Raw genomic sequence first — 13,748 nt, forward strand, 5'->3', positions numbered from 1 at the left:
AACCACTTGTTTCAGATATTCTGCAGTAACGACAACTGGAATTTATATTTATTACTTAATTAGCAGCAGCTTTTTGTTATTAGAAACAGGTTTAAACCTTCAGTGGAGGAATGTCAGCCAAGTAATAATGTCAGTGGCGTCGGTGGATCCTTCATTAGGACCTGGACAGATGATGTATTATGTGCTAAAAGCTTTTTTATGTCCTGTATTACCTTGTTAAACTACCTGTGTGACTCTGTCCCTGAGCTGATGAGAATGGATCCAAGCCAAACTGAAAACTGTCCCATCTTTGTTTTTCTTCTTCCATGCTTTTGAAGCTCCTGAAAATTTAACGCAGAAGCCACTTAACGCGCTCGGTCATGAGGAGAGAGCGAGCTCCCGAATCCGGACGATGATGAGAAAGGAGAGGGCCGTACATTTACACAGCCGCAAAACTAATTTTACGATTTAATGAACTGCCAGAAACCAGAGAGAGAGCAGAGAGGTTCAGGAACACAAGAACACACGCATGAAGCCTGTGAGCTGAGACACATTTATCAAAGTAGGACGTTTTTTTGTTCTGATGTATCATTAGGAAGTGAGCGTTGACTGCACAGTGTCATGGCTGCAGAAAAACGCCACCATCTTAGTTTAGATCGGTTCCCTAAAAGCCTCGCCCTCGCCAAATGAATTTATGGACACGTACCTCCTGGTGTGACGGTGCCCACGTCCTGCACGGTGAGCACCGAGAGACGCTCCTCTGTGTCGACCCTGACCACGCCGTAGCTCAGACCCTGCATGGACAGGACGCCTCGACCCGGAGGCTGGCTGCTGTCCTCCACTGGCCTGGACACGACACAAACACACAGCAGTGACCCACAGACACATGGCATAAAACGCAGTGTTTAGTTTGCAGTCACCACACCACGTGGACGCAGGCTGAGACATGACCAGCACGGTGAGCGTGAAGGAGACAGAACCAGGTCGCTCCGAACAGGAGAGGGACGGGTCGGGGCTACCTCTGCAGCACGGTCCTGGTTTGTCAGACACAGACCAGAAACCTGCACTTTGCAACAGCCTCAAACACCACAAACATCTTCCACCGATAGAACCACAACAAAGAGTACGGAGACTGGTGAAGATGGAAGGAGATAACAGCGGCCATTACAGCTTATATCTGCAGAGACGTGGCCATTTTGAGACGGTCTGGTTCAGGGAAACTCAGGCTGAAGCTGAGAGCTTGTTGCTGCTCTCAGCTCCGTTACTGTTTGATAATGCACTGTGTTGTTTGTCTTTCCTGATTGCTGTGATTCATTAGTTGCTCCGGGCCGCGGCAGCCTCCCCCCTCCTCTGATACGGGGCTGTGTGCTTCGCTTGTTTGTGTGAATTTGTTTGCTGTATATGTGATTATGCGTTTGCGGATTGCGCTCTCTGTGGATGTGTTTGCATAGGCGAGTGTGTGTGTGTGTATTTGTGCGTCCCTGTTTGCATGCATGCGTTTGTACAATCTGTGTATGTAAAGTAGGCTTTGGAGCATGTGTGTGTCTGTGTGTGTTTACCTCCTGATGGCGACGGTGAGGGCCTCGGGGGAGCTGGCGCAGGGACAGATCACCTCACCCCGCAGCCCTTTGGTCTGAAAGACGTTGAGGAAGGCGTCGCAGGAGGAGATGGACCCTGACGGACACAAACAGTCACAAACCGTGTTTCAGCTTCTGTTACACAAACTCCTGATGATTAAACAGCCTTTAGGTCCTTTCAGGGGAACGTTATTAAAAAACACTTAAAAGATGATTCTGATGTTTTCTAGCAAATAATTAAGTTTACTGCTGAACACACTTCTTCTTCTTCTGAGCAGATAATCCATCACTTTGAGCAACTCGCTGTCTTTATGGTTTTTGTGGACGTTACATTATCACAACTCAGGGAAAATCTAATTGGTGGTGCGTTCAAGGACGCTCAGACATTAAAGATGTGTCAGAAAGTCAAACCAAAGCTGTGTCTACGTACAGAACCTGATTTTTTTGTTCTCCTTAGCTGCTGTTTGCTGCTGAGCAGGTAGAGGACCGTGGCTTTTTAAAGCTTCTTTCTCAGGAAAGATAAAAAATAGGAAAAATAACTTGTTGTTTTTAACAGTAACACGTTGTATGAACTAGAGAATGACATCACTTCCTGGTTATATTTCAGTCGTCTCCACTGGAGTTGGGTTGAAAACCATTTATCGTGCCAAATGTGCGTAGTTGGACACATCCTGCTCTATTCCTGTAAAGCGACCCAGTTTTCCGACTTCCCCAGAGAGTTCATCCATTTCCCTGACATTCTCTATCTCAAATACACCTCTCTAAACTCCCCCGTTAGTCAGAGAGCGCCGCTGTGGAGGCCGAGTGTGACCTTACAGGGGTTTGATCCGTCGGCCACCAGCAGCATGCGCAGCGAGCTCAGGTTGATGTCCTTCTGGTCTTTGTGGGCCACCAGAGCCCAGTGCATGTCTCTGGACTTCACACAGGCTACCTTGGCTGCAGAGGGAGATCCACACACACACACACACACACACCAACAGACAGAGAGGAAATTAGCATTTAATCTATGTGACGGACAGGTGAATGGAGTGAATTGACTGAGCTGAGCGACGGGCCGAGTGTGTGCCTGACCTTTGTACTGGCAGACTTTCTGGATCCACGACAGAGGGTTGACCTTCATCAGCGAGTAGGGCACGCTGATCACGTGCATCATGTTCATCACACTCTGCACAGCACACACACACAAAATGACACAATATTTAAAGGGCAGTTTCACTTATTTTTGTGTCAACACAAGCAGGTTTTACTTAAGACAACACCTCAATCTGTCACCAAAATACAGGATTTAACACCTAAAACATCAGCAGTGATCGATCGCTCCACCTTCAGCTGAGAGGGTGAAACACAAGCAGGAAATGAGGGTCATGACCTCTGACCTCTATCAGGAATATCTTACCGTCAGGATGCCGTGCCACAGGCCCACGTCCTTCTTAAAGTCCAGGACGTTCACTATGGTCTCGGCTGCAGGAGAGGGTTCAATTATTAAATCATGACCTGGAGACTGAGCTTGTGTGTGTTTATGTGTGTGTGTGTGTGTGTGTACCCTCAGTGTAGCTGCAGGACTGGGTGAGAGCCTGGCAGTGTGTGAGCAGAGCGATCCTCGTCACTGTGACTCCCAACACGCTGCCGTCTTTACAGGTTTTATACTGAGAGGAAAACAACAGACGGGTCGTTGTAATGAGAAGAGACAGAGGCTTTTTCTCTGCTACCTGTCGTCTTTAAAGTCAGAATAAACTCTAGGTTATTTCAAAATGTCTGCAGGTTGTTAAAGTGTGCATATAAAATGCTACACACTCAAATAAATCTTTTCTGTTTCAGAACAGCTGCAACAAACAGTTATGTTCAGTATCGATCCATCTGTTGATTATTCTACAAAAGCCACAGAACAACGTCTCAGAAAATGGAGGAAAAATGTTACATCCGTTATTAACTCTGCAGCAGACGGAGGACAGGTTGTTGAGGTGACCAGAAGAATGTCAGCTTCTGTTAAAGACGACGTTTATTCACTGTGTGTTCATGTGTGTGTGTTAGCTGACCTCTATGTAAGCAGTGTCATTGTTTGCATCCTTGATGTGAGGGAACCAGTCTCTGGGAGGTTTGGAAAGATGCTTCGACTCGGTTACAAACCACAGCAACTTGGGCCAACCTGCAGGAGAGAGACAAACCAGAAACAAAGACAGGCGGCCTTCAGTTACTCTCAGACGAATCTGTGAGTAAATCATGAATAACACAAGCTAACATTTTCAAACACACAGAAAAAGAACTTTTCTCTTTATTTCTGAGTCTGAGTTTCCTCCAGCGTTCTCACCTTCACTGACACAGGCCGCCCCTCCCCCGACTGGGAAACCTTTCTGCCCCCTCCATGATTGATGATTTCCACTCTCACCTTTGAACTGTGGGATCTCTCCTGTTGCACTCTTGGGCAGACCCTTGTGGCAGGCATCGCTGGTCAGCGCCACGGTAACGCCACAGCTGCCCAGCAGGAATCCGATCTGCTGGCTGCCGGCGTCCTATTGGTCGAAACGCACACAGACGCATATTAATGAACCCAGAAACAAAGGTTAATTCTTCTCCAGGTTTAAACGCTGATGTAGAAATGCAGGAAAACAGTGTTCAGGTGCAGGTCTGCCGACGTCCCTCTGTGAATAATCCCCGATCATCTCTGCCTCACACAGAGTGCTCTGACCTGCAGATGGCCACAGGGACTGGAGAGCTGAATTTCAGCCATACACACATTTCACATTCAGGCTTTTTCGACACACACATATGTAGCCCTCCTTCTATTTTATATAACAAACTAATTCCCTCTGGTTGTGGTTGTCACTGGCTCTGAGAGACCATCTGCTAAGAAAAAATACATTGAAAAAAGGTTTTGGAAACAAAAGGACGCCTGTGTGCACTGCTCACTAACTGCCCTATAAAACCATGATCAGTAATTCAACCTTTCAGTGAAGAGGCAGGCAGGAGAGAGGAGAGAGGAGAGAGGAGAGAGGAGACAGGAGAGAGGAGAGAGGAGAGAGGAGAGAGGAGAGAGGAGAGAGGAGGGAGAGAGGAGAGGAGAGAGGAGAGAGGAGACAGGAGAGAGGAGAGAGGAGAGAGGAGAGAGGAGAGAGAGGAGAGAGGAGACAGGAGAGAGGAGAGAGGAGAGAGGAGAGAGGAGAGGAGAGAGGAGAGAGGAGAGAGGAGAGAGGAGAGAGGAGACAGGAGAGAGGAGAGGAGGAGAGGAGGAGAGAGGAGACAGGAGAGAGGAGAGAGGAGAGAGGAGAGAGGAGAGAGGAGAGAGGAGAGAGGAGAGAGGAGACAGGAGAGAGGAGAGAGGAGAGAGGAGAGAGGAGAGAGGAGAGAGGAGAGAGGAGACAGGAGAGAGGAGAGAGGAGAGAGGAGAGAGGAGAGAGGAGAGAGGAGAGAGGGAGGGAGGAGGAGAGAGGAGACAGGAGAGAGGAGAGAGGAGAGAGGAGAGAGGAGAGAGGAGGAGGGAGGAGAGAGGAGACAGGAGAGAGGAGAGAGGAGAGAGGAGAGAGGAGACAGGAGAGAGGAGAGAGGAGAGAGGAGACAGGAAGAGAGGAGAGAGGAGAGAGGAGAGAGGAGACAGGAGAGAGGAGGAGGAGAGGAGAGAGAGGAGAGAGGAGAGGAGGAGACAGGAGAGAGGAGAGAGGAGAGAGGAGAGGAGGAGAGAGGAGAGGAGAGAGGAGAGAGGAGAGAGGAGACAGGAGAGAGGAGAGAGGAGAGAGGAGAGAGGAGAGAGGAGGGAGGAGGAGAGGAGGAGAGAGGAGAGGTGTGACATGCAGCAAAGGTCCCAGCTCAGATTTGAACCACATGGATGTTGCGTTTAGGTGGCGCTGTAACCACTCGGCCATCAGAGTACTGCGAGCTTGTACGTGTAATTTAAAGTGTGTTCTTTAATTTAAGCCATCAACCTCAGCTCTGTGATGTTTACCTGAGAAGTTATTAAGCATTAAAGAGCATTTACACTGCAGAGAGGGTTTAACTCTCTGTGTTGGTAACAGAGGTGGTGTTTGCTGCACTGCTGCCGCCTTGTTTCTCCACCACAAACACACACTTTATGGAAAATCCTGCAGCACGGATGCAGGCTGGGGGAAGGGGTTCAAGAGAGGCGACCGACGTGAAGCCAAAAGGCTTTTTCTGCTGCAGCAAGTAATCGCTGCGTAACCATGCCGACCGTTCACTGGTCATCGCACCGCCGCAAAAACAGACACACAGCCGAGCTAAATAAGTGACACTGAGCTAAAAGTGACATGAAATACAGAAAAGAGGTCCTTTCAGAAAGCTTTTTGTCAAAGCACTGACTTCCATCTTTCAGACGTTTTTGTTCCCAGGGGATGATGGCACGCACATCAACTGCTGTAACCCAGCTGATGACTATAGTTTCCCCCGTGATGGCAGGGCAGCAGGAGGGCTTGTTGTTTCTTGCGTGTCAAAAATGTTGAGCATCTGACGTGTTTTTCTGCTCTCCCTGTTCAGACGGGATTATTTTCTCTGAAATAACTTGTTGCTAGCAAACAGCTGCGACAGTCCACGGCATCACCGAGACGTCCACGCCAAACAGAGCGGAGCTGAAACACGGCGGGTGAAAAACAGATGTGGCCAAACCAGAGAGGATTAAAAAAAAAATGAAAATTACCTGACCTCCTGTAGAGAAACTAATCCTGAGGAATAAAACTAAGCAGAGCTGCTGCGATGAGAGATTTACTGTGCAGCTCAGTCAGGTGACACGGTGACGGACACACAGGTGGATTCATGAAGTACCTTGCGACTTAGTGGCACCTCTATGGGGACAGGGACCACCTCCGCCAGCAGGCAGCCGTAGAAGGCCACCATGAAGGCCACAGGGTCGTTGTTAGGAAACACCAACGCTACCTGGAGGGAGGGAGAGAGGACACATGTAACGATCAGGTTTTACATTCATTCCAACTAACAACACGGCTGCAGTGGAACGAGCACGACAACGAGAAACTGAAATCTGTGTGTGGCGGTGGCAGGTGGCGGTGGAGGAGTGTGACTCACCCGATCGCCCGGTCGCACCATGGGCTCCTGCTTGCTGCCCAGTTTGTGGAGGATGTTGTAGGCAAGCTTGATGCTGCGAGACCACAGCTTCCCTGCAGGGAGCAGGACACAGGATATGAGGGTGTGAGAGAGAGAGAGGGAGAGAGACTGAGTTCACAGGATATGAGTGTGTCTGTTCTTGGACGTCTATTTTGAGGACAAACAGTCGATAAAAAAGGAGAAAAAACTGTCTAGAGTGACGACATTTAAGAAGTGTCAGCGGTCAGGAGAGGTCACTATTGACATTTAGAGGATTGTTTTTATTTATTAGCAGTTCAGTTTATTGAGGACACAGTGTTTTGGTCATGGACCTTTGTCAGACATCCAATTCATGACTCAAACTCAAGGTCTTTGATGCAAAAAAAGTTTCGTAAGTGTGCATCAACCACAATCAAACATGGGTCTTCCTCACAGATCTGCTAACTTAAAATATTTTTTTTATCTACAAGCTCTTCAAAGTTGTGTCTGCTGTAATTCTTCATCTGTTTTGCTTCTCATATAAATGACTGAGGAGCATGAGCGTCTGTTTACCATATGTGAGCACATAGAGCGGCTTCCCTGCCGTGTCCAGGCTGGTGAGGCAGGGGGCTTTAGGGGATATGGTTCCCCAGCGTTGCAGCGCGGCCTCCAGGGAGGGGGGCCAGTTAGTGACCACCCCCAGCGCCTCGCCTCGCACCGGCATCATCTCCGCCCCCTCCGGCCGAGGCTGATTGGGGTCCGGCTGCTGGACTGGAGATGAGGAGACAGATAACGGCGTCAGTGTGCAGCTCGCAGACCTTTACTGCTCACGGTTTGTTTGCTGTGGAGTTGTTGCTGAAAACACCACATGGAAACATTTAGCCAGAGCAGTAAAACGAGACAGCTGTAGGGAAGCTGTAATCACACTCAAACACTGATAATTAATTAGGTGTACCTGTTATTAACACAGATGTACTGTGGGAATGTGCAAACTCGGGACAGCTGATTCCCTCTAATGTTTAGTTTAGACAGCAGTGAGCCTCAGAGGGAGGCAGCAGGGGAAGGATTTGGCAGGAATCAAACTTGAGCCGTTGTCATAAAAACATGGATCCAGAGTGAATTGGAGATCTTAACCACTACATCAAACTTAAAGCTCAACATTATCTTGCAAGACCACACTACAGATATTTACAACCCGCTGTAAAATGGATCCAAACTGGACTAGAAAACTGTAGAAAGACGAGTTTTCTAAAAGACAATGAAAGATTACAGACTAGAAACGAAGAGACAAAGATAGAAAACGCAGCCAGATGGTGAAAGCTGAGCAAACAGAAGACAGACGTAATGATCTGCAAAGATCTCCAGGCTCCAGATTCCTGTGATATAAATTTCAAAATACCTCAAAACCTTAACTGGGTGAAGAACTTTTTTGATCTTTAAGAACCATCATCTGGTCTCAATCATCTGTTCCATATGACTCAAGAGGAAAATAACTCTTTGCACTGACACAAGGGTGTGACCGAGATGTGAATGTCAGTTATCAAGGTGTTAAAACACTGAGAAGTGCAGCTGCATGTACAGAAGGACGACGTTTTCCAGTCTCCTGCACAGTTTTACTAATTACAGCAGAATAGAGCAAACCTTTTGGGCTGTGCTGCTGCTGCACATCGTGTCCCAACACATTCACTTTCATTTCAGAGGAATATTCAAGCTGTCAGAAATGCACAGCTCTCCCTCTGCTCTACCAGTGCCACTGCTGCTTCACTGCTCTGCAAGAATCCCTCCAACCTTCACTGCAGCTGATGCTTTGCTTTATTCAGCCCCAACAACACCCGAGCATCCACCTGCAGGCTCTGACTGTAGTCCCACGAGGGAGGATATCTACTATCATCACTCCCCAGTCTTTTTCTCTATGCAAGCGTATGCTGTGGGGAGTGATGAGGTGATGAGCCAAGATGGCAGACCTACTGTAACTATCCTGCTGTGCTGTAAATACGTGTTATTACAGGAAACATTTAGAGAATCCGTCACGACTCCCAAGTATGAAGATAGACTGGATAACATACTGTACAGAAATATGACTCATGGAGATGCAGAGATAGTTTCTAACCCTCGAGAAGTTCGTCAAAGTCGTCGACAAAAAACTCTCGCAGCGGAGGTCTGCGGGGCTGCTTCAGCGTGTTCACGAGCTGCTGGATCTTAGCCGACACACGGCTGCTGACCGGGACGCCTGCAAAAAGACATACACATGGGGCAAGGGTAATGTTTTCGGCTAATTCCCGACAGTAGAGGGGGAAAAAAAAACAAGTGGTGGCAGTCCTGCAACAGTCCTCACAAATTATCAGTAACAAACCCTACGAGGTGCGATCGAAAAGTTCTGAGACTGTTTCTGCTGCAAACGAACACGCCACGGTGATGTGCATGCAGCAGAGCGCGGGAGCGATAACACTCGTGAGTCGGTACTCCACGTTACAACCCAGAGACCAAACATCCGTCTTCGCAGTGGAAGAGCCCGCAGACTCCAAGACCGAGGAAGGTGCAACATGTGAGGAGCGAGACCAGGAGCATGCTCAACATATTCTTTGAAATTCGCATTTGATGTCAAATTCTACTGCACCGTTCTGAGGCGTCATATTCAGTACAAATATCCTGTACTGTGGCGCACTAGCAACCAGTTAAAATCATGCAAGCGTCGCCCCCTAACCGCCCTACTAGCTGGATTTGGTTCCCAGCCTCTTCCCTGAATTGAAATTGAAGCTGAAGGGTTGACACGGTGGAGAAGATCCAGATCCAGATCCAGTGATATCGCTGCACAAGGTGACTACTTTCACGTTTAAATCAGGTAGGATTTTTGCTCGTTATAGACGCAGTCTCAGAACTTTTTGATCGCACCGTGAACAAACCTAAACGTTTGGTAAGAAGACTAGAGTATTGCTGGTCCAAATCTGAAGATTGGCTTCCAAGTGAAAAGGAACTAAACAAGAAACAGCTTGCTCAAGAAATGCTGTTTACCACAGACTGTGGTTGTTCTGAACTGCTCTCAGAACAAAGGTGCTCTGTCAGCTTCCCTTAAAAAAAATAAACGGTAAAAAAAAAAAAAGTCCAATCTGTTCATCCGAGGGAGTGACATCAACAGACTCAGTGTAATTGGTCAGTTCTCTAAGGTGGTGGTCCAATTTGAGTTCACCTCCTGATTTAAGAGTTTCTATTTTTATGTGAGTGTCTTCAGTATCTTTATTCAGAGGCTCCAGTTGGGAGCAGGCTAAAGGTGTGACAGCGTTTCACACGGCTGCGGCGATGACTCTTACCGTCGCCCGTCTCCATGCGCTCCGCGTTGCCGTACTTCTGTGTGTTCCTGGCAATGGTTCCCATATTGGCCATGTGGTGACGCTCGGTGTGGGAGTGGGACGAGTCCGACGAGTAGCCTGTCACATCCGGGGGGGCCGAGTGGTTCTCTGGAGGGAGAGGGAGACGGTGAAGCAGACAGATGGAGAGCGCAGAGGGAGAGGCAGACAGAAAAACAGACTAACAGCCAGTGGTGACTCATTGTTCATATTTATCACTGTACTGTTTGTCAAGGGCCTTGTTTTATTGCCTCTATAGTCAATTAGCCATGCTTTGATGCTCGTTTTGACTTTTCAGTTAATTTGGGTCACATCCCTGACACACACACACGAGAGTATGAGGAACCTCTATTCAATAAAACACCTGTTTCAAAACATGGCTTCATTTAAATACTCAGAAATAAATTAAAGCACATTTTACGACACAAAGTGTAAAATGTCTACAAGCTTTCCCAAACAAAATAAGATCACATTTAACTGGTTTCCTCAACACACATCTCCAGAAATAAACAAATCATTTCGTTTTATTACAAGAAGCTTGTCAATAACTTTTAATATCCTTAAATTAGAAATAGAGCACAGAGCGTTTTCAGGATCAAAAGAGCTCACCGAGGTCAGAGCACTCATTAGATCTCTTTGATTTCAGATCAAGATGTTCCTCTTTTAAATCTGATTTATTGGGAGCTATCAGGCGCATTCTTCTGTCTGACTTTGGCCCAAAATCAATATCATAAATGTGTGCTGTGAGCCGAGTGCCACACTTATTCTAACAAGTATGAAGCCCTGATTAAGACACTTCCACAGGCTGCAGAGACTCTGCGACAGGTGGAACTGTTTGGACCTACCGTCTGACTCCAGCGGCGGGGGCCACAGCATGTCAGATCCAAACTCGCAGGATCGTCGCAGAGATCCTCCGTTCTCTGCGACACTCAGAGCTCCCTTCCTCTTCAGAGACAAGTGGCCGATACCTGGATTCACACATACAGGTGTAAGATGGGGGTAAAACCAATAAAGTAGCATGTCTGAGAAAGAAAGGAGGCTACATGGGAGGATTACTGGGGTAAAGGCACAATAAATAAAGCAAAGAATGCAAAATACTGGGCAAGATACACGAGACAGAGGGAAGACATTTGGAAGAAGATGCAAGTATGGTAATAAAAAAATAAAAATCAGCTGCATTTTTGCATGATTTTGTTTCTGTTCTGCAGCTTTTGATCATATCACATGGCCTTCCTCAACAGATGGGAGTTTGCCCAGTTGTCATGGAATTGCAGATGTCCAAACTTCTATTTTTAACATGTGCTGACATTCATTTGTGAGTATTTTACGACGGTTTGTCCATGTTGGCTTGTACTGTGAGCACATCTGCCAGTGAAGAAAATGTGGTACGTATAAAAAGCTTTCTCAACTGCTTGTTTCCAAGGTGCAAGAATGAAGAGTTTATAATGTGCTTTAAAGTTGTGTTTAATTAAATTAGCACAAACTAATTTATGCACAGAAACTTTATGGGTTTTCAGGCTCTGTATAGGGGCCTCTAACAGGTAAACATGTCTGCTAAATACTGTGCTTTAACACTTTAATTAATACCCTCCTCTCAGGACACGTTTATGGAAACACACGTGATTTAATTACATGGATGCTGTGATTACTCTAGAAGCCTCACACGTGCACATCAAACAGGATAAACACACACAAAACAACCAGGTAAGAACTGGTGAACTCTTACCGTGGTGCGACTGTGACAGGTGGCTCTGCTGGTGGTGCGACTGGCCCAGGTGCGTGTGCGCCAGGTGCGTGTGCGCCAGGTGCTGAGATGTGCGTGTGCGCCAGCGAAGTCGGCCAGCCGCCCGGCGTTGCCGCTGCCTCCGCTCTGCGTCGACGAGGACGGAGGAGGAGGTGGAGCCCAGGTGGGCGGGGCCTAACTGGGACGGGCGGCTCATCCAGTGCTCCATGCCCGACATGTCGTCGCCCGGCCCCGCCTCCTCCTCTGAGCCCGACGACGAGTCTGAGCACAGGGGGGACAGGCCTAGTGAGAGTCAGTAACCGCCATTATTTGTTAACGTTAAACTTTCACACATAAGCAGTCAAGGTCAGAGACAAATTAAAGGAACAGTTCAACATTTTGGTGAGTAAAGGAATAAAGTCTGATGCTGAACCTGCAGCATTTCTGACGGACTGGTGGGTAAACTTACATATAGCACCTTTAAACAAACAATTTCCAATGTTTTCAGCCTTTATGCTAAGCTAAGCTAAGCTAACCAGCTGCTATCTGTGACTTTCTATCTCCTCATCTAACTGTAAGCAAGAAAGTGTGTGAAAATGCCAAACTGTTCCTTTAAGGAGATGCAGTCATAACACAGAAGTGATAGAGTTGCATGGCTTTAAAACATCTGTAAAACTACCTGAGCTAAATAGAGCTGCAGCTCAAAAAAAAACAACAAAAAAACAAGGGTTCAAAGAAAAGCAGCGTCACCACTTTTCACCATTGAATGTTTTACGCCCTTTAAGTGGCAGAGGCGACAGGCTCTGGAGCTCACAGACCCCGAAATGTCAATAATTAGTCAGCTTACGCAGAACAGCCACAAGAACCAATTTAGTTAAAACCGGCTTCAGGCTGTGCATCGGAAAAGAACCACAAAGACTGAATTTGCTTCTTTAAATAAGAGATAATCATGTGAGCACAGAGGAGAAGGCATTTAAGTAACATAAGAGACAGATACTTTCTACTTTCCATTTCAGTTTTCATAATGTTATACGAGCGCTCTCTGATGCATTCAGGAGCCTTTGGGGAGACGTCAGGTTCACTTAAGAATTTCCTCAAAGGTTAAAAAGCAAATTATCAGCGAACAAAGTTATTACATTTCCTTCATTAAAATTCAATCAGCATCTAATTCATGTTATCAACTCTGATTATGTTCAATCTAATGAGCTCATATTTGAGGTAAAGGTCAACTTCAGCCAAGTTCCTGTGGTTACAGAGACCAAAACTTCAACTTGAAAACAGTTAATAATGCTGCTTTCAGCGGCAGGGCCACATCAACAGTAGCTCTCTGGCTGCAACTTCACAGCTGTCTGTGGTTTGTTTTTACTGTAAATCTGTCAGTGGGTTTGCATGCCTCGGAAAATGCTGCGTGTTTGCAGATTTTGGTGAAAATGAGTGAAAACGTCTGAGAAGCAGAGACACGGCATTACAGCGTAATCCTGTCTGGGCACAGGACGGCCTCTCTGGGGTCAAATTTTAGGCTTAGTACGTACAACCCAGCTCAGCTGAGATAACCACAGAGTGTGTGTGTGTGTGTGTGTGTGTCTTTTTCACTTTCCAAGCATTTTTTAAATTCTAAGTCAAAGGGAAATTCTCCTCTATCTCTGCTTTTACACTGAGACTGTTTGCTCTGCAGCTTTACACCTCATCAGGTCGGAAAAGAGAAGCACAGGTGTGTGTTTTCGTGTGTGTCTCGTCACCTGGAGGCGTGTATGCATCCATGGAGGTCTGCACCACCAGCGAGCGTCTTTTGGACGGCATGGGCACCGCCACCTTCCTCTCCACGTGTCGCGCCAGCACAGCCTGCACGGCCTCGGTGTGGACGTCTGAGACAGACAGACAGAGAGAGAGTGATCACATCTTCCAGGCTGAGCTTCAGGTTTTACTGAATGTGTGTGTGTTTTCATTTGGATTCGATTCTGTTCACCTGTGGAAGCAGGAGTTAGCACAGAAGGAGCTAAATATCAGTTTATGGAACTAATTATCAAGGTTTTGGTTTGAGTCTTTTACTTAAATACAACATTTTAAATCACATTAAAAGTTGCTTATTTGTGAATACTAGCA

General features: G+C 47.0%; 1 protein-coding gene across 1 annotated transcript in view; it reads right to left on the reverse strand.

The window, feature by feature from the left end:
- Positions 1–13,748, reverse strand: part of LOC108885057 (disco-interacting protein 2 homolog C-like) — a 40,537-nt gene that overhangs the window by 15,252 nt on the left and 11,537 nt on the right. The window contains 18 exon segments of the mRNA XM_018679234.2: positions 686–825; positions 1,539–1,653; positions 2,373–2,492; positions 2,628–2,721; positions 2,953–3,017; positions 3,100–3,202; positions 3,593–3,702; positions 3,943–4,066; positions 6,324–6,434; positions 6,582–6,673; positions 7,152–7,349; positions 8,689–8,808; positions 9,887–10,033; positions 10,768–10,890; positions 11,649–11,732; positions 11,735–11,807; positions 11,809–11,948; positions 13,385–13,510. Coding sequence (XP_018534750.1) covers positions 686–825; positions 1,539–1,653; positions 2,373–2,492; positions 2,628–2,721; positions 2,953–3,017; positions 3,100–3,202; positions 3,593–3,702; positions 3,943–4,066; positions 6,324–6,434; positions 6,582–6,673; positions 7,152–7,349; positions 8,689–8,808; positions 9,887–10,033; positions 10,768–10,890; positions 11,649–11,732; positions 11,735–11,807; positions 11,809–11,948; positions 13,385–13,510 — 2,085 coding nt within the window.

Source organism: Lates calcarifer, linkage group LG24 (genome assembly GCF_001640805.2).
Source record: "Lates calcarifer isolate ASB-BC8 linkage group LG24, TLL_Latcal_v3, whole genome shotgun sequence".
NCBI lineage: Eukaryota > Metazoa > Chordata > Actinopteri > Centropomidae > Lates > Lates calcarifer.